This window comes from Nicotiana tomentosiformis, chromosome 8 (genome assembly GCF_000390325.3).
Source record: "Nicotiana tomentosiformis chromosome 8, ASM39032v3, whole genome shotgun sequence".
Taxonomy (NCBI): Eukaryota; Viridiplantae; Streptophyta; class Magnoliopsida; order Solanales; family Solanaceae; genus Nicotiana; species Nicotiana tomentosiformis.
In genome coordinates, this window is record NC_090819.1 from 136,062,653 (window position 1) to 136,082,908 (window position 20,256).

The 20,256-nt window shown below is 38.3% G+C and overlaps 2 protein-coding genes across 3 annotated transcripts; one reads left to right on the forward strand and one right to left on the reverse strand.

The window, feature by feature from the left end:
• Positions 1-2,330: 2,330 nt before the first annotated feature.
• Positions 2,331-7,122, reverse strand: LOC104089475 (ubiquitin-conjugating enzyme E2 4). 2 transcript variants are annotated; one of them, XM_009594387.3, is made up of 6 exons: positions 6,902-7,122; positions 6,730-6,809; positions 5,726-5,840; positions 5,559-5,611; positions 5,326-5,454; positions 2,331-2,627 (listed from the first exon to the last, which is right to left on the reverse strand). In XM_009594387.3, exons 1-6 carry the CDS (start codon positions 6,943-6,945, stop codon positions 2,497-2,499), a joined length of 552 nt encoding a protein of 183 aa, XP_009592682.1. In that variant the 5' UTR covers positions 6,946-7,122; the 3' UTR covers positions 2,331-2,496. The 2 variants fall into 2 exon arrangements, with proteins under 2 accessions (XP_009592682.1, XP_070038942.1); XM_070182841.1 differs by having other exon boundaries at positions 5,326-5,433; positions 6,902-7,093.
• A 2,340-nt stretch (positions 7,123-9,462) lies between these two features.
• LOC138898206 (uncharacterized) lies at positions 9,463-12,129 on the forward strand. The gene is made up of 4 exons (XM_070184254.1): positions 9,463-9,473; positions 9,988-10,182; positions 10,679-11,148; positions 11,423-12,129. The coding sequence occupies exons 1-4, from the start codon at positions 9,463-9,465 to the stop codon at positions 12,127-12,129; spliced, it is 1,383 nt and encodes a 460-aa protein (XP_070040355.1).
• The last annotated feature ends 8,127 nt before the right edge of the window (positions 12,130-20,256 follow it).

Here is a 20,256-nt window from a genome sequence, read left to right on the forward strand (position 1 = left end):
CCGGCATGGCATTTTCCCCCTTATTGCGAGTGTCAGTGATTGAGTCCTCAAAATGGGGATGTTCCCCCTGAACCTCAGGATCGCGAGTGTTAATAACGGTATTGATTGCCATTTTTGGGTGATTTTTTGCTAAGATAGAAAGCGATCAAAGCTTGTCTATGGAGAAAAAGCAAGGACCAATTTTAATCGCAGGTCTGTCTAGGCCCCACGGTGGGCACCCAACTTGTTACCTGGAAAATGGGACAGTTGAATTTGTTCGTGGTTTTTAGATAGACGAATCAATTTAATCCCAAAAGATAATGAATTAATCAATTTTCATACAAGATACTTGTGTCAAATGTGGATAAAATGATAGATTTGGAGAGCCTGAAACAGAGTTTCCGGGCACGATGATGATAAGAACAACAAGCTAGAGAGAGAAATAATATCGAGATGCTGTATTAGAATATGTTCTTTGATGCCCAGAAAATCGTGTCTTATAATGATAGTTGAGCCTATTATTTATAACTGAGTGGGCGTAATGGTCGGGTCCACCACTAATGATAATTATTAAAGTGCGATAATGGAAACCTAACGGTAAACATAAATGACCAAATTCCTATAATGGGCCGTTATTCTTTAATGCTATAGTATTCTTCATTGAATGCTATCAGGCGCAGCATGCTCAATGCTTTTATGGACTTGCCTTTCTCGGTGACACACGAGGTAGATGTGCCCGGTTTTTCGTCCTCCCGACTTAGATTCCACGTGTCCCCTTCTTTAATGGCCACGTACCGTGACATATTTTACCCAATACACCCTTAGTTCTTAACCGACCTTGTTCAGGAGATTAAAACTTTCAATATCGACTGCTTTCCACTTCAGGTAAATACACACACATACACGCACATTTCTGTGACTAAAAAGTTTAAACCCAAGATTTTTTTGTTCATGAGTATCTTTAGTCCTAATCAAAGAATTTGCTCTAACCGTTGAGTTATCGTGTGATTTCTATAGTATTAAACACAGTAAATTAAATCGGTGATTCTAAATTTAATTTGTTCAATGACCGCAAACATATCCTTTCTAAATTTGGTAGTTCATGACATTTGGCTTCTAATAATATTACGTTTTGATGTTTTTGGGTAAATGGCGAAATATACCCCTTTACTTTTGGATATTGTTTACATTTAACCTCCGTTATACTATCCGACCAAATTTACCCTTACTGTTATACTCTAGGGCCAAATTTACCCCTATTGTTAGCAAACTTTTAAAAATTACCCATCAGTCCGTCAAGTGATCCAGAATCTCCCAAATCATTTTGATTAAGTCACATATTCTTCTTCTTGATCCACTATATTCGAAATAATTGGCAATTTACCTGTTTTCTTAATTGAAAAAAAGAGAAAGAAATATTAAAATAATACAACAGTTAGTAAACAAAGCATAGTAAATTAAAGAATCTAAATAACGTAGCTTGTCTAAATTTCAAAAGTATTTACAACACCCCAACTTTAATGAATTTGTTGCACCAAAGGTATAGAGACTTTGCAAGTATTAGTGATAGAAGTTGAAGTTTCTTGAAGACTATACATGTACATACATGATGAACAACTGCATATAATACATAATAAATAGACCCACTGAATTATATGTGTGCATATAGTTGAAAAATAATTAATTTTTAAACTAATTCCAAACCTATTATCCAAAGAAGAGAAGTTGGTGCATTGGTAATTAAAAATATCAATGAATTATTTGTATAGTCTAGTACCTTTAGCATTCACATCAATAGTAATTTCTGAAAATAGTGGAGCAAGAAGAACAATAAGAGATTTAAATAAAAGAAAATTGAGAAATTTTGGATTACCTAATAGATCAAGGGGTAATTTTTAAAATTTTGTTGATGGTAGGGGTAAATTTGGCAGGATAGTATAACGGTAGGGGTATATTTGGCTGAATAACATAACGAAGGTTAAATATAGACAATATCCGAAGTAGAAGGGTATATTTGGCCCTTTTCCCATGTTTTTTCTATACCTTTCTTTTCAATCAAATAACGAGTATCTTGTGTTGAATAAATTTGATCTCTTTTAGTTCTTTTCTTTTTGTTTTGAGTCTGAAAAATTAATTTCATGAACCACGATTACAAGTTTGGTTGATTGAATATAACTTTAAAGAGTAATGCTGAAGTAACCCGACCGCACAAAATCGAAACGTAAAAGTGAAAAACCGAGTCGTACCGGATTTATTTCGATACGGTATTGGTATAACATTTTAAAACGAAAAACCATAAATCTAACCAAAATTTTCAAAAGCGTACCAATCGACCGATGAACACCCTTAGCTCAGATGAACTTTTAAGGAATTAGGACACAATGTAATCACAATAGCAGTACAAATTTAACGATAGAAAGAACAGAACTATTTCTCAAGTGAACTGTTTATCTTAAGAGAAGTTGATATCATGTACAGACAATGGAGGGGTTTAATATTGTCCCTAATTCCAATCCCTTAGAGATCTGCTTTGCCAGCAACTTCCTCATCACTGGAGGCATATTCTTCTTCACTCCCCTCTTCATCACTAGATTTTTCTTCAGGTACAGCCCCAGCATCTTCACTCTTCGCGTACTTTTCGCAATACTCTGAAAATATATCTTATACCATAAGTAATGAGGCAACTTAAACTGGTGTAAATTTTTTGATAATTTGGAAAGGAAGGCGGGTAACCTCAACACAAGGTTGAATACATCAAAAGTACGCTATGGGCAGTCGAACTTTTTCAACCGGAGCAATAAGGTATAGAAAAGGTAAAGAGCAAAAACAGCACCTAAAAGTGTTATAACAGCATCCAACCAGTCCAACTACTTAATTCTTCAACAGAATAAAGTGTTTGGATAAGGAAGTACAAACATTTGTATCTAATGGACAATTAGGAAAGCAATCAGTAGAAACAAAGGAAAAAATAGCTGTTGAGTTTCGTTAAAGTGGAGATCTGTCTTCTAATGAATCAAGAAATATTCTGGTAAAGACATAGTCTCCTTGCAACCAACATGACAAGCGAATAAGCGATATAGTATATCTTAATTAGTGGAAGAAATGCTTCCAATCTTTTTTCAACTAATGGAAGTACTGAGTTCGTGCTTATAGCTGCTTTCGCTAAGTTGTTTTAAGCCGTTTCCAACATAACCCCTTAATAGTGCGTGCACCTGGTAGAAAAGATCCGGGAAGTTGGAGAGTTAGGGATGGGAGCAGATGAGAGAAAGGTTCATAACGGCAAAGAGAAGAGCCAAAGTTAAGGCCAGAAAAGCAGTCGTCGTTCCGAAGTCAAAGGCATAGCATCAACGTTATAGTAAAGTTGAAGGGCACACCAAGAAGTCGGAATATTGGCGATTGTGAACAGCAATTGGGCATTAACCAAAATCATTCAGTTAAGGATAGAAATCTTTAGCCCTGGTATTGAAGGTCAAGGTCATGCAGGATGTGTACCCTGAAGGATGAATCATACATTCCACCAGGAATGCCAGAAGCCACAGTAGGTCCGGGGGGCCGGGGGGATGAACCATACATTCCCCAGGAACCAAATTCGAAGCTTTATATATTTTGAAAGGGAAAACTGAGATAACCCAAAAACTACACAACTTGAATAGAGATGACATCATGCAGGTTATTTGAGCTTTCGTTTTGGACTTAAAAGAGGGTTCCTCTCATGTGTAGATTGGAGGCAGTAGCTAAGAGCGATAAGACACATCGATAAAAAGGAAAAACGGGCAAAGTTAAGCTAAAGGCAACAAGATGGCCAAATATCCCATTTACATTTGGATTTAATTCCAAATCTAGCAGATACATTTGAATGAGAACTATGGCCATAAAATAAGTTTCTTTTCTTATATTTCTTACCACATGAAAGGATATATGGACATACCATCATCTGATTCAAAAGCTTAAATAGATTCTGATTTTGTTTTGCCTTTCAAACTACATCTTGTCTGCTAACTTACTCAACACAAATGAAGCAATTCCCTTGGTTTTCATTTGCCACCAAAACATTGTAGTAAGTACCTTCACAAAGGCAATCATTTTAACAGCAAATCATGTAACTCTGTACCCTTCTACCGGGCATCCAACAGCCCCTAACTCACCACACTCAAGTTACCTTCAAATTCCATCTGCCACACAATTCCTTAATCGAACATTATCCTCACACCACCTATACATGTGTAAACTGTCTCAAACAAGCTGCATTCGTCTTTTCCTGACCTTCAATGTCATATAGCAAAGACCCTATTACTTGGAGCAGATATATTAAAATCATTCCTCTATTCCGTCTATCACGGTCTATGAGATAGCAATTTGCAACATTTAGTAGCTGCCGATGTGGCATTCATGTCTCTAGTAAAACCATAACCTACTCTTACCTTGAGTCTCCTTTAGCACAACCTACACCCATGGTCACATGCTCAAAAACCCTACACGCTTTTTGCACCCTGGCACATAGTACTTAGGTGCTTGTACGTACAGAGATTGCATCTTCTTATCTTTCTCCCGACCACAATTGCGCCTCCCATGGACTATGGCCACAAAACAGGTTGGGAGGCTAGCATTAGCATATGCACAGCCTGTTTCATGTGGCAAGGCTTCAACCTAGACTAGCTAGCTTGCTCATAGCACACATACATACAATGTGCACATATACATATATACACATACACATGCAATATTGCGTAAGCACTGCGTATAAAATAAGTTGTGATGAGCACTGAGGATCTCTTGCTCTTTCCATCTTTCAGCTGGGCCCAACTACATGAAATCAATGATCCATGGGCACTTTCTTTGCTGCATTGACCAGATCTTCATCAATCAATGATTTTACAGCATTAAGGTGAAAGGCGATACTATCTACTATCAACAATGCCTCAATCCCAAGCTAGTCGAGGTCCTCTACATGAATCACTATTGATAACCAAATTTGTCTTTACAGCAAATTATGAGCTCTCTAAAACTAGACATTCTCTATATCATACTTATTCCAATACTAACATAAAAGTCTTTATGGGTTATCAAAAATCATACAAGTCTTTATTTATAGATAACAAAAGGGATACAAATCAAACCAAATTAAAAGTATTCCTGGCAAACACCAATTTTCTACCCAAAAGGTTCAGGACGAGCATTCAAATATATCACATGAGCTTACTCAAGCTACACATTACATCACATCCTAAGCGTGCAAACAAAATTTGGTGATAGGCAAGGCAACTAAAATATGTATATGTTCCATTCAGGGCATCACACAAGTCAAATCCACTGCGAGTGCTAGATTGATAATTTGAAGGTTTTTACCTTTCACCCTTTGATCATAAGTAGTACGATCACGCATCATGAGAGCTGCAGCCTCGCCATTCAGAGGATCTGATGGGTTAGGATACAGAAGAAGTTGGGGAAGAAACACTTCAAAAACATTTACAAGATCTGCAAAAATGAAAAAGATAAACATGAATTGTTGAACCCAAAAGTATCACTCGAACGAGCAAAAGAAACTTAGAAGCACAAAGAACTGTAGAATGTCAAACTACCAAACATGGGGCTCCAGGTCTGATTGATAACATCTAAGCAGACTGAACCTGACCTGTAAATTTAAAGAACATGAAAATGTAGATTCAGGATGAAGTGTCTTTCACAGGTGTCATATTCAGTGCCAGAAAATGAACTAATAAGTAAGATAGGTCTCAGCACCACTCACATTTCATCAACATTTGGATGGTAAATCCTGTTGACAAAACCAATGGAAGGCGACTTGTAAGGATAGGCATCCGGGAGCCCTACCCTCACTTTCCACACACCTCCCTGATAAGGACCTATTGTAAGCATCAAGAATCAACATTGTTAGACACAAGTAAAGACGGTCATTTTGTGATCAAACTTTTAAAAACAATCTCAATAAGCAAGCAGCTGACACTAATCAACAATCTCGCATACTACCACTACAGCCACAGTAAACTATAAAATACATAAATCTAATCCAGACATAGAAACACGCAGAGGCGGAACCAAGATTTCAACTTTATGAGTTATGGATTTCGGAACGACGGTCAAGTGCTAATAACTGGATTCTATATTTAATTTTTTATACATATTTAGAGAATTTCTTGACACAAATACACCGTTTTTTGAGCATAAGCTACTGGGTTCGACCGAACCCATTTCCAACTTTCTGGCTCCGCCCCTGGAAACAGGGTTTTTAATTTGCAATAAAAAATAATTAAAATTGAGTAAGAGCAACAAAACAACTCCCAAAAATTCTTTACCAAATGTAGTCCAAACGGCTAATTCGCAAGTGAACATTAATTAATGTGATCAGTACTCTACAACAGGAATGAAATGACATGAATAGAGTTGGAGCAAATACAAGGGATTCATATAGTTGACCCCAACTAGTTTAAAATTGAAGCATAGTTGATGGACTGATAGTGCTCAACAACCAAATATGAACCAAAACATTCACAGAAAATCAAGTTTTTTTGGGTGCAAAATTGAACTTCACAGCAGCCTACTTTTTCTTCTCTTTAGTGAAAGTTCCTATTTTTACAGCTAAATCAGTGACATATAAGCTAAACACAGCTAACCAAATAAATGACCAAAGCCAGAATCAAGAAAAAGAAACCAAGCTCAGATAAAAACACATAAATAAAAAAAAAATCAAAAAAAGTGAGCAAAAAAAAAAAGGCGTAAAGAAACAGAATTTACTCTCTTTGGGACCATGAAATTCCACATAGAATTCTTGCATTCCATCATTGATCATTTCTACTTTGTAATCAGTCATCATCCTATTTTTTCACAAAACAAAAACCCATTTAAACACAAATAAAAATAAAAAATACCCATCAAGAAAAGATTAAATTTTGAGTTCAAAATTTACAGTTTCATCAAGTCCATTTCTCTGCGTTTGCTAGGGGAAGACATGATTTTGGTTACTCCTTTTTTCCTTTTTCTTTTCTTTTTCCTCTTTTGCTTTTACAGATTGAAATTAACAGCAATTGGGATTTGAGAGTATGGGTTTTATTAGGTATATATAGGTGTGAGAAGTAAGAGGAAACGTAGAGAAAATTCTTCAGAGAGCTAACAATAGGGCGGTTTCAGACATGAATGATCAAAAGAAGGGACTTCTTATGCTATTTTTTCAGTGGCTAATTTGCACTTTTGAGTCCTTGTACTGTTAATGTATTTACACTTTTGACCCTCTTCGTTTTTTCATTTTTTAATCTAACGTATAACAATTTTCGTTTTTCTTGAAATTGTGACATGTCAAAGCATAAGATAAATCAAATGACTTGGGACGAAAGTAATAGATAACAAGAATTAATGAAAAGACGCATAAAATCTGGTTAAACATGAAAGTTACTCAAGAAATTTAACCTTTTCAAATTTAAAATATTAGTAAAATTTCCTTCGTTGCCACTATTAAAGAAAATAGATCACGAGTTCTAAAAGTTGTTATATTAACCATCAATCAATACTATATATAGACTCTATCTAAAAAGATATACTGTAGTTATTTTTCCTAATGTCAAATTTTGATGTATCATAAAATGCCAGCTTTGTGATAGCGCATTTAAATTCTTAAATGATCATTCTTATAGAAACTAAAATTACAAATATATCATATCCAAATCAGAGTTTAACCATGGAATATTGTTGAGTATTAACCCTTTTGAAAATATCCTAACATATATTCGGTTTCACTTTCCATGGAACAGAAATTGAAATTACATATCAAAGATTTTATATATATATATATATATATATATATATATATATATATATATATATATATATATATAACCATATACAATTTCTTTCTTTTTTTGTTAGGCGAAGGTATTAAGAAAGACTACAATTTACTAGGTGTGTCACTGCTTTTAGCACCTAGATATGTGGCATTGCCACCATTACACGATCTTGAAACAAATCCACTACAATCTTTCTCTATCCTTTCGGCTATGTCATAACTTTCATAGTATGAATTTATAGATAAAAATTTATTAAAATTTTAATAAATATTAAATTTAAATCTATAATTTTAATATTACAATGAATGTCATGCTAAAATAATTAAATCCATTAAATTTCAATTCTGAATCCGTCTCTGTCAACTTGTGCAAACATTACTTATATGTTTATTGTTCCCATGTAGTGAGCATAATTGAGTTTTCCAACAAAAGTAGGCATTGGATAAGTAAGATAAGATAAAAAAAAAATTAGAAGTAAACTAATTAATAATTTGAGAGATGAAGAACCGTGGAGACAAAAGGAATTTAAAAAATTGTACTCTTTTTTGGTTTGCTCTCAAGCCTACAAATGTTGAATATTCTGAATCTGCTCAGTGACACTCTAAAATCATTTGAATATTTTCACTCTTTGCGAAATCTAATGGTTGTTAAATATTGTTGAAGGAGCATAATTACAAAGTCTCTTCGGTTCATAAAATTCTTTGTGTGTATAGGAGAAATACTGAAATTGTCTTTGGGCGTAGGAATGTAAGGAGATTAACTAATCATTAACATATAGTACGAAAAAATTAGAGTCTAAACAAGGGCAGCTAATAAGGATTAGTGTGGATCACTTAAGGCTCTTTGTGAGTTAGATAATTATAGAGTCAATTCTTAATATTCGAGAATTAAATAATTATTCTCAGAGACCTATTATTTCGAGTGTAATACAAAGAGTGGAGTCCGGAACCAAAGTACTGTTTATTTGGACTCAAAGCATAAAAATAGATAAAAAAAATCAATTGATGACCAATTTATATATAACGCATGGGTTGAATGCGCTATACCTTAACGACACGTTTGTCCGTTAAGGTATAGCGCATGCAACACATGCGTTATATTTGAATTTGATTGACCCACCAATAATTGGTGGGCGTAGCGCATGCATTTATTGCGCTACATATATAACGCTTATAATGAGTGCGCTATACCCATAATTATTGAACTCCACATTGATTTTTTTTTTATTTAAGGAGTTTCATTGTTTCGTTAAAAATTCATTCAAGATAGGTTAGTCCTCTACATCCTTTTTATTTTCTTTTACTCATTTCCGAAATATTTGTTTACTTACATTTTTATGCATTTTGTCATAATGTCCGAAGAGCGAAAAATTAGGGTTGCATTACATTGGGGGAGGGGCGGTGAGGTTGTCGTGGAGAATAACTCAATACACTATAGTTGTTCTCCACAGTGTATTGTTAAGTTGCCACTTACAATGGAGTACGATAGATTGGTTTCGTTATTATGTAAAAAATGAGTGTGAGGAAACGTTCGGTTAATATTAAAGTAACCGGAAGATATCCATATTTTGTTACTTCGCAAGGGGTTGCTTGTTATGGTGAGTTTAACATCGAAGACGATGAAACTCTAACATATTTTTTGAGGACTCCGGATGAACACTGAGAACTTCTTTTGATAAAAAATATTGGAAATGTATGTCAAGTATGAAGTCGTTCGCAATATTGAGGTTCCGCAAAATAGGGATAACCTCAATCATCGGGTGGTGTTTTTGGAGCAGTTTTGTCCGAACAGGTTCCGTTTGAAACAGTTTGGCCAGCTCTAAACTTATCTCCACGGGCGAATGAGGAGCGAGGACATAATTTCTCCCCAAGTTTACATAATCCACACGTCGAGTGGTAAATTTTAATTTTCCTTTGTATTACTATATTTTTTTATGTATCATATTTGTATTAACACTCATATATTCCAAAGGGGGTATCAGCCAGATATGAATTTTAAAAGTTATAAACCAACAGACAATTGGAATATATCCAGTTTTAGTGTTTTGGATCATGGTGGTCTATCCGGGAGTCATTAACAACTCGATAATGTGCATCATGGGATATCAATAGATTATGATTTGTAAGTTAAGAGATAAAGTTTTTATATAATATTGGGATGAATTTGAGAAACTCATTATTTTATTGATTGTGTAGTGAAAACGAGCAAATTGAAGGTCATGTCCTTACTCAATTGCCCGAAAACGATTTAATCAATATCTGAAAGATGCACAGAGTCATGAAGATGATAGTGATTATGACAACAATGCTGATAAGTCTGGAGATGACACACCCTTCCCTTATGAGGGTAATGATGATGAGAATGAGAATGAGCAACCTGATTTGTCGAGGGAGCATGATGCCACTAATGAGTATGTTGTATATATGTAGACTCCACCTCCCGTTAGACCCAGAGTGTACGAGTCACATATGCCCTTTCATTCAAGGGGGATTCCGTACCTTGATCAGTTGCCTAGTATGTCGGATGTGGATGCCCTCACAAGGGATCTTGATGACATTCGGACAACAATGTGGGATGAATCTAGACAAACAGTGTTGTCAAAGAATATGCTGTTTTGCTGATAAAGCGCATCTAAGCAGGGCGGTGCGAATGTACAACATAAAAGAGTGTCGCGAGATTGAGGTTCATGAGTCATCTCTGGAAGTATACAAGGTTATTTGTCGTAGATGGTTTCAAGGTTGTACATGGATGTTGTATGAGAGAAAGTTGAAAACAAATATGTGGATTGTGGGGAAATACATTGGCACCCACACTTGTGATATGGACACATTCAGTAGGAATCATTTTAACTTGAATGCTGACTTGATTTCTCTTGTCTTGATTCCACACATTGAATCGTCCATAAGGTACAAGATTAAAGAGTATATAACATTTGTCCACCAGGTATATGGATGTACCATCACCAAAAGAAAGGCATTTCTCGGGCGTAAACGTGCGTTTGAGATTGCTTATGGTAACTGGGATAAGTCCGTTGCCGCTCTACCCAGGTACATGGTTGTATTGCAACACTTTAATCTCGGTACTGTTGTTGAATGGAAGCTTGAGCAGAGTAGAGGAATGCAAGAATTCATATTCAGATATGTGTTTTGTGTATTTAAACCAGCCATTGATGGTTTTGTGCATTGTCGGCCGGTAATATCCATATACGACACTCATGTCTATGGAAAGTATGATATTAAGTTGGTGATCGTCGTTGTAGTAGATGCTAATGGAAGCATATTTCCCCTCACATTTGCTATTTGTGCCAATGAAATCCAAGAGACTTGGATATTGTTTTTGAACCACTTGAAGGAGCACGTTGTCAAACAGCGTTCAGGTATTTGTCTAATATCTGATCGACATGGTGGTATTTTAAGTTATGTATAGAATTTGCGTGCATGGCAGGAACCGTATGCCTACCACTGTTACTTTTTTAGTAACTTGGAGGCCAACTTTCAGAGGGCTCATCCGAATATGAGCTTACATGAATGGACTTGATTAGGCAGGAAGACCCAGAAGCCTATCGTTGGTTGATGCGACATGAGCTTGACAAGTGGACTTTGCATAAGGATGGTGGTAGAAGATATAAATTTTGACTACAAACGTGTCAGAGTCATTCAACGGGTTGTTTAAGTCTTCCCGTGAATTGCCTATCATTGCCATGGTGCGGATGTCATTCAAGCAGATGGTAGAGAGGTTTGTTGAAAGATCCATAAGTGCATCGTCATTGATGGAAAGAGGTGTTGAATTTATGCCAAAATCGATGAAACGATTTAAGAAATATAGGAAGCGAGCACAATGTCATATAATTTTGCAGTATTGCAACGAGAGAAATATTTTTGAAGTTCGCACTGGTCTGCATCAAAATCGCGATAAAAATACCCACACTATCAATGAATCTAGAAGATTATGTTTGTGTGGTAAATGGTCGATCTATCACTTGCCATGCTCACATGACATGGAGTTCTTTCAACATACCGGTTTTGCGGCGACGAGGTACGTTGATAAAGAATATAGTGTTGCTGCATACGTAAACACCTATAGTGGCCACCTCCAATCAGTGGGTGCTGAGCATTATTGGCCGCCGGAACCATTTAAAATGGTGTGTAACAAGGATTATATGTGTCAACGACAAGTGCAAAAAAGAACACGGATACATAACCAAATGGATGTTGGTTATACCATTTATGCGCGTAAACGTGGCATATGTTCCCAAATAGGACACGATCGCCGTAAATGTCCTTCAGTTGGTTTGGGAAGCGGTGGTAATTTAGCTCCCAGTGGCAGTTCATCCAATGTGCCCAATTATCAAGGATAAACTTAGTGTTTTATTGCAGTATTTTTGTGGTACTAAATATCTATAAAGGTTCAGTTTGAAATATTTTTGAAATAAAATTATGTTTCCAATAGGGTTAAATCTAATTGACATTTAGTATTGAAGATTCAGTACAACAATTTAAAATATTCCCCAAGAAATAAATAATAATTTTCATTCACCATTATCGTCATTGTGTGGCACTATTTCATTGTCATTATCTTCATCTTCTTCGTCAACATCTTGTACGCACCCGTCCGGATCGAGGGCATCGTAATCTAGACCCCAGTTGACACATATTTATTGTATTTTATCGTTATCATCAATAAAACCACTTGCTTGATTTCTACAATAATATGGGACTCTTATGTCCAACATGTGCGGTAGAAACTTAGGTAGTCCCTCCCACTCGACAACTGTTGGAAAAACAGGATAATCAATGTCTCTATACAATTTTTCATTTTCTAATAAATCCTAATACTGATCCTCCGTTCCCTGCAAGTAGTTAAGATCATCCAGTGTATGATGAACGGCTAGTGCCTTTTCCATCTCTAAAATTTACTTCATCAAATGTCGAATCACTTCTAGTTCATCTTTGTGTGTGTTTGTTTAGAAGGTTGCAAACAGTGCTTGTGGTACAGCTAGCTCATGCCAGTGGCATATTACTTCATAATCACACCTCTTTTAGTAAAGGGAACCCATTGTAGGTTTTCGCCCCAAATTCGCATACCTTCAGGCTTTGTAGAATATGCTTCGCCCTCAATAATGTGCCCCGTAACTTTGAGATTAGTGTGTGTATTGATAGACTTATTTTTCAAGGGACATATAACATCAACCAAATTAGTATAGCAACCTAGCATATTTTTTTTAAGGTAGGGATCGATTGTGTTATGACGTGTTCATGTGGATCTATTGAACTACCTTCACCTTTTTGCCTCTTCTTAAACCACTTATTAAATGTTAGTGGCATTTCTGAAATGGGTGTTGTAATGGTTCTTGAAATGGTTTTTGAATACTGGAATGTTGGTTCAACTTAAGAAGAACTAAACTGCACGAACTTGTATGTTAAACGTAGCACATCACCATCGATCTGAAAAAGTTGTAGACCTGCCAAAGCTGCACTCACTTGTACCCTAAAGAATCATTAACATGTGAAACGTAGCGCATCACCAATATACATTATGGGTATTGTCATGTCGACCTGAAAAAGTTGGCGACCTGAAAAGCCGCACTCACTTGTACCCTAAAGAATCATTAGCACGCGAAACATAGCGCATCACCAATATGCGTTATGTGTATTGTCATGTCGACCTGAAAAAGTTGGCGACCTGAAAAGCCGCACTCACTTGTACCCTAAAGAATCATTAGCACGCGAAACATAGCGCATCACCAATATGCGTTATGTGTATTGTCATGTCGACCTGAAAAAAGTTCACCGACTTGTACCGTAATGAAATATTAGCATGTGAAACGTAGCGCATCACGAATATGCGTTATGTGTATTGTCATATCGACCTGAAAAAACTGTCGACTTGAAAGGGTTGCACCAACGTGCACCGTAAAGAATCATTAGCACGCGAAATGTAGCGTATCACCAATATGTGTTATGTGTATTATCATGTCGACCTGAAAAAGCTGTCGACTTGAAAAATCTGCACCAACTTGTACCGTAAAGAATCATTAGCACACGAAAGCGCATCACCAATATGCGTTATGTAATCTAAAATCACTCTTAGCTACCTTTAAAAACCATTTTGCATTAATATTTGCGGCGTAACCAAATGAAGAAAACAACTTTCTATAATTTTTTCAATTTCGAGAATTACATGTCTGGACGCAATGACGTACCAAGGTGTTACTGTGGCAAACGTGTGATTATGAATCCTTGTTGGTGAAATTTCAATCTAGGACGTAGACGTTGGATGTGTAAACAAGTTGTAAGTTATTATTATTGAAAGTTATGTTGGTTAATAGATTTTTATAACACGTTAATTAATAGTCTTTTGTTATCATCCCCATTTGTAGGACGAAAATCAGTGTGGTTTTGAAGAATGGTATGATGAACCCATTAACGAGGAATACTACAAATCATGTTTGCTAAATATTTGAGATCTGACCGGTGAGTACGAACTCCAGATCTTGAAACTGCAAGAACAAACTAGAGACAGTGAAGGAGAAACTAAAAGATGAAGAAGAAGAAAATAATCTGTTGGAAGAAAAATTTCAGTGGTTGAAGCATAGAATAATGGGCGATAGTGACTAAACAACACATGGATGTGTTAAGTGTAGTTTTTATTTTTATGTTGTATGTGTCATGTTTTATCTGTAATTTTTAACGAATTTAAATTTATGTTAATCTATCTTATTTTTTTGTGTTCAAGTGTTAAACTAATAAATAATCCAAAAAATAAAAACACATGCGCAAATTATGTAAAACAACAATAATTTTACTATTATATATTTAATGTCATATATACAACTCAAAATACATATCAATGAGTCCCACAACCTATATACTTTAAAGCATTGACTGGACTAAGGTGCATCCCATCCCGCCGGGCTACGCTATAAGGATCATCCTCATGATGTCGCCTCTTTATCGGAGGATGCACTGCATCATGATCGTCAGTAAAGCTGGCAGGCTCGGTATAAGCGGTCGTTGGACCATCAGTAACCTACAAAATAATAAGATATTTAAGTATATGAAATATAAAATACTAACGTACGTGTTAGCAAAAAGTTTTAATGGTCATACCATGGTCTCAGCGGGCTCGTGAATAAGATCATCCGTCTCCGACAAGCGAGTATCGCACAATGTGGCCTCCTTGACAAGAGATGACGAAATCTTTAAAAAAATATAAACACTTTAGATATTACTGACTAATCTATAAGGTAAAAATAAATTGAAATAATAGTAATACAAACAAACTTGCGCCTGAGTAGCCACACAATGCATTATGGGAACATTGAGGTGCAGTGGAATAGATGAAGGTTGTGATGTCTCGCCCCAATGTGATGTATCCCTATCTATGCCTGAAAGATCCTCAACAGCCATCGGTGATGAGCCATAACTCAACCATCACCCACTATACACCTCTCATATCAAACGATCAATAGTAACCTTCGATGGCTCTAGACGATCAGAAACTACTGTTCCCAATCATGCTGCGTAATGGTCATGCCCGCGATCAACACTGGAGCTGACAGGGTCAACTGTGAAGTCCCTGGTGATAGTTGAAGGCTGAATGACGGTATATAATGAGGAGCATCGTGTGGTTCAGGGTAGTCACCTGGCTGATCATCTTTAATATCCTCCATGGGTGCCTCAATGCCCCCCTTGCTAGGGACCCCGTGCTCGCCGACCACCACGATCATGTGGGCCAACCCCTTCCTATCTGGCCACGCCTACCACGTCTACCACGTATTGGGGCCACTTGTGGCCCATGTGGTACTTCACAGGTGGCACATAAGCAGCCTCGTATCCTAAGCGCGCATCCTCTCGGGCACGTCTCAATGTGGAAACAGTAAGATCGGTAACTCGACGGCCAAGCTCGTGCACAACTGTTGCTCTCTCGCCTGTATGTTGTAGCATCTCCGGTCCCAAGTGGTAGAACTGGTGTAAGCCAATAGCCTGCATATCATATAAAATATTAATTAAGGACGGATGTTAAAGTAATGTAACATTATAAGTAAGTATAACAAATAATATACGAGTGCCTCATGCCTCTCGGCGTATGGAACGTACCAACCACCAGCGCGATGAACGGTATTCCCGATGAGAAGTCGGATAACACTGCGATACCAAACCATGTACTCATGCTTCCTGTCCAAAAGGTCAGTGGAGGGTATGGCAGAATCAGGCCATAACTCTGGTCCCGATCCTCTATCTAGGACTCTAGCCAGGCCAAGTATTTATGGTCGACCTTGCGGCGATCATCCCGATAGTAATGTGTGGAATGCCAAGTAGGCAGAAAAGGTATAAGTTGGTGTCGACCAAGCTGTCGAAGGACTCGCTCGTTGGCATGATGCTCGACTATATCGAGACATATAAGTGGGACTGAAGACATCCACATAGCTCAATCGTATGAGGAATAATCTAGCAATTCACCTATGAGCGCGTCGTTGTATGGCCTCCATATGAACTATTTATTAAACACAAGAATCATGAGTAAACGGAAGACATATCAAGCCAGGCCAAGTAAACTTAAGTATATATGTACCTGAGCGCTTTCAAGTAAATCCAACAAATCCCTGTAATAAGGGAGATAATTTCGAGCCTCGACCTCGCGGGCATGGCCTCGCCTATCTACCCACCTCCTAGATAGTGGGAGAAACAGTGGAGGTGGTACATCTAGAGCTATCGGTGGAAGAGGTGGCTGGAACTACAGGAATCGCTCCCAGACCCAAATCTAATATTGATTGTAGATGTAAAATTTAAGTCATTCATTACTATATTTGTTATAATCATGAAAAGAATTGACTATGTTTTCACCTGCAGCGGCGGTATAAAATTGGAAATGTCTCTCACGGTGCCCATGGACGACCGACACAGCTGCCTATAAAGGTAAGCTAGAATAACTCCACCCCAACTATAATCAGGTAAATCATCTTGCTACTCCTGATGATGTAGAAATTGCAAGCTGATTAGGTTTTCTGAAGTGTCCGGGAACAGAATACCACCAAACATCATCAGTAGCAACAACCCTGTCTGCCGATCAATATCCTTTGGCGCTGAGTCATCAGTAAAAGTGGTTTAGAGAAATACCGAGGTGAACGACCTGATCCCATAATAGTGGTTTATAGAAATACCGAGGCGAACAACCCGATCCCATAAGAATATGATACATGATATTGCCGGTGCGAATGGCCCGATCCTATAAGAGTATGTTGCAATATCCTGCCGAGGCGAATGACCCGATACCATAAGAGTGTTATAATATCCTACCGAGGCAAACGACCTGATCCTATTTGAGTGTGTTACAATATTCTGCCGAGGCAAATGACCTGATCCCATTAGAATAAGAAGCTTTAACGGCTCCTTGAATATAGCGAGGGAAGCACAATTTCCATGCCGAGGGAAGCACAATTTCCATGGCTAATCAAGTAGCTCGTCAAATTTTTAATATAGCGAGTTCGTTACTCTACGCGAGTCTAGTCTCAGGCCATAATGCGAATTAAAACATTAAACAAACAAGAATAACTCAAATAGTACAACTAAGGCATGACGTGAGTCTAAGTCTACCCGGACATAATCAGGAATTCTAGCATACGCACGGACACTCGTCACCTCATACGTGCGTAGCTCTCACAACATGTAGCACATAATAGATATAACACCTACGGGGTAAATTCCCCCTCACAAAGTTAGACATGAGACTTACCTCGCTCTGAAGTTCCATAACCGGCTCCAACGCCTCTCTAGCACCTCAAACCAATGCCCATCGATCCGTAACTAGTCAAACAATCATGAAAACCATTAAAAATATACTCCAACACTTATAACTAATCAGTTTATAACAATTTCCAACTCCGTTCGAAAAGTCAACAAAGTCAACCCTCCGGTTCACGTGCCCGGATTCCGAACATTTTCAAAGATAAACATTACCCATAATATCACAAACTTAAATATATAATTTATTCCCAATTCCATGTCTAATTTCGTGGTTGAAATCCAAAAATACCAATTTCTAGGTTTTTTTCAAAATCTCACAATTACTACCAATTCCATGTTTAAATCCTTGTAGAATCCATGTAGTTAACTAACAATACGTGGGAATTACTTACCTTGATATAGATAATGAAAATATTCCCTCCAAGAGCTCCAAAAATCGTCCAACCAAATTCAAATATGAGAGAAATGGGCTAAGTTCCGAAATAAAGGCTCACTGCCCAGCAACTCCCTTCTTCGCGATCGTGAAGGCCAACTAGCATCTCCCATGAAATTACCCAGTGCAAACACGAGGTCCTACTCGTGATCGCAAAGCATAACATGCCCAGGCCTCTGTGAATGCGAGCCCATTATCGCGTACGTGAAGGCCAATCTTAGCCTCCGCTGATTCCTCTTCCACGATCGTGTGAGTCCTTCCGCAATCGCATAGCTCAACTCTCCCACACAGCCCCGCCTCCACAACCCATCGCGTTTGCGACTCTGTCCACGTGAATAGAAAGAATAACCTGCTCCAGCTCCACGATCGTGTTCCCTTCTACGTGATCATGATGAACAAAAACTCTACCAGCCCAGCTAACCCTTCGCGATCATGTCCTTACTGTTACACGGCGCCTTCCTGAAGTTCCTTGGAAGGGTGACGTACGGTTAAACAACCGATGTCAGAACGGTTGCTATGTGCCAACTGAGGTCCCCTCCGTACGCTAGACTAGATTGTCAGTGCCGTACGGGAAAAACCAATGTCGTAAGCAATTGAGCAGCAGAAATGAGCAATGATGATGAAAGTTGATGATTGTATTGATGATGAGGAAAGCTATTACAAAATGCTATGCGGTGTCAGGGGGAGAGACACCAGTACAGAGAATTGTTTGATTGCTTGAATGCTTGAATGCTTTGGTCCCACTTAATAATGCTTAAAACAAATAAACCAAAGTTACATGAGTAGACCTATGAAAGCTGTAGAAGCACACTAAAAATGAATGGAGTAAAACTACTCTATAATTACAATGAAAAGGACTTAGTATTCTACAAGGTAGAAGCAAGTCCGATGGCAGCAACTTTGTTTTGAGCATCAGGGTCTGAGAGCGCATTGCTGTTGGCGCGCGAGAGATTATTTGGATATGCCAGCGGCTGGGCGCTGGCGCTTGGCATTGGATCTACGCGTGAGGCACTGTCTGTGCGTGCTACGCTGTTAGCAACATGATGGTTTGTGTGCGCGGCATTATCGGTATGCGCAGCACTATCGGCACTCGCCAGCCGCTGGGTGTTGGCACTGATTATCGGTGGGGCGACAGAGGCGCATGCATGCTTGTCACTCGGCGTTGCCGAGACCACGGGGCCGACTGTGGAGCTAGGCATTGGGAGGCTTGCCAGGACGCCACGGGGCGCGTCTAAGGGGTCATGGGTCGATGATGGAAAGCAGCCCATGACATTCTCCCCCACCTGAGTTGGCGACGTCCTCGGAGCCTTACCTGCATGATAATGATTATTGGTCAGGCTCTTGTTGGCTGGGAGGTTTGTTCCCCTCAGTGTAGTGAGGTGGCTTTCTGAATGATCTTCCATGTATTTCTGAAATGACCTGAGGCGGCTGACATGGAAGACTGGATGGACTTTCCACCAGGCTGGTTTGTTCAACTGGTATGTAAATTTCAATGGAAAAAGGGCCCGATGTATCTTTGCAATAGGCGAGGGTCTTGGGTCCTCTTTGCAAACAAGTTCGGCCTCGGTATTCTCACCATCACTTTGTCTCCTGCATGATGTTGGACAAAGCAAAGGTTTTGTTCTGCATACCTCATTGCCCTCTTTTGGGCTTTGACAAGATAGCTCCGCACTATCTCCAAAGTTTTCTCCCATTCTTTTGAGAAACTGGCAGCTCGATGTGATGTTGGCATGTTTGGTGCATTCACCGTCTGTGGGAGTAGTGGTTGCTGTCCGGTAACAATTTCAAAGGCGCTTTTGTTTGAAATGGAGCACTTTTGAGAACTGAAACACAATTGAGCAGCATCCAGAAGCTTCACCCAATTTGTTTGCAATCCGATTTCAAATTGGCAGAGATATTCCTCTAGCATGTCATTTAACCAGTTTATTAGGCCATCTGCTTTTTGATGAAAGTTTGAGTTATTACTCAATTTGGATCCGAGGCAATTGAAGAGATGGGCTAAAAATTTGCTAGTGAAGCGTGAGTCGTAGTGACTAATGATGTCTTTGGGCATGCCCCAATATTTGACAATATGAGAGAAGAAGAGTCAAGTTGTATCTTCTGCCGATATATTTTGTTGGGCTGCTATGAAGGTAGCATACTTGGAAAACTGGTCTACTACCACCATGATGGTTGCAAGATTCCCAACATTGGGTAATCCTGTGATGAAATTCAGGGAAATGCTTTCCCAAGGTCTCTGTGGGACAGGTAGAGGCTCCAAGAGTCCCGCTTGTGCTGAGTGATCCGACTTGTCCTTCTGGCATGC

Excerpts from the sequence above, each read along its gene's own strand:
- LOC104089475 (XM_009594387.3), bottom strand. The coding sequence starts at position 6,945 with ATGTCTTCCCCTAGCAAACGCAGAGAAATGGACTTGATGAAACT. Across the intron at positions 5,841-6,729 it reads ATTTCATGGTCCCAAAGAGA|GTCCTTATCAGGGAGGTGTG; the intron begins GTAAATTCTGTT and ends TGCTTACAATAG. Across the intron at positions 5,455-5,558 it reads GACCTGGAGCCCCATGTTTG|ATCTTGTAAATGTTTTTGAA; the intron begins GTAGTTTGACAT and ends TCATTTTTGCAG.
- LOC138898206 (XM_070184254.1), top strand. Across the intron at positions 10,183-10,678 it reads GAGCATGATGCCACTAATGA|GTACAAGATTAAAGAGTATA; the intron begins GTATGTTGTATA and ends ATCGTCCATAAG. Across the intron at positions 11,149-11,422 it reads CGTTGTCAAACAGCGTTCAG|AGTCATTCAACGGGTTGTTT; the intron begins GTATTTGTCTAA and ends CAAACGTGTCAG.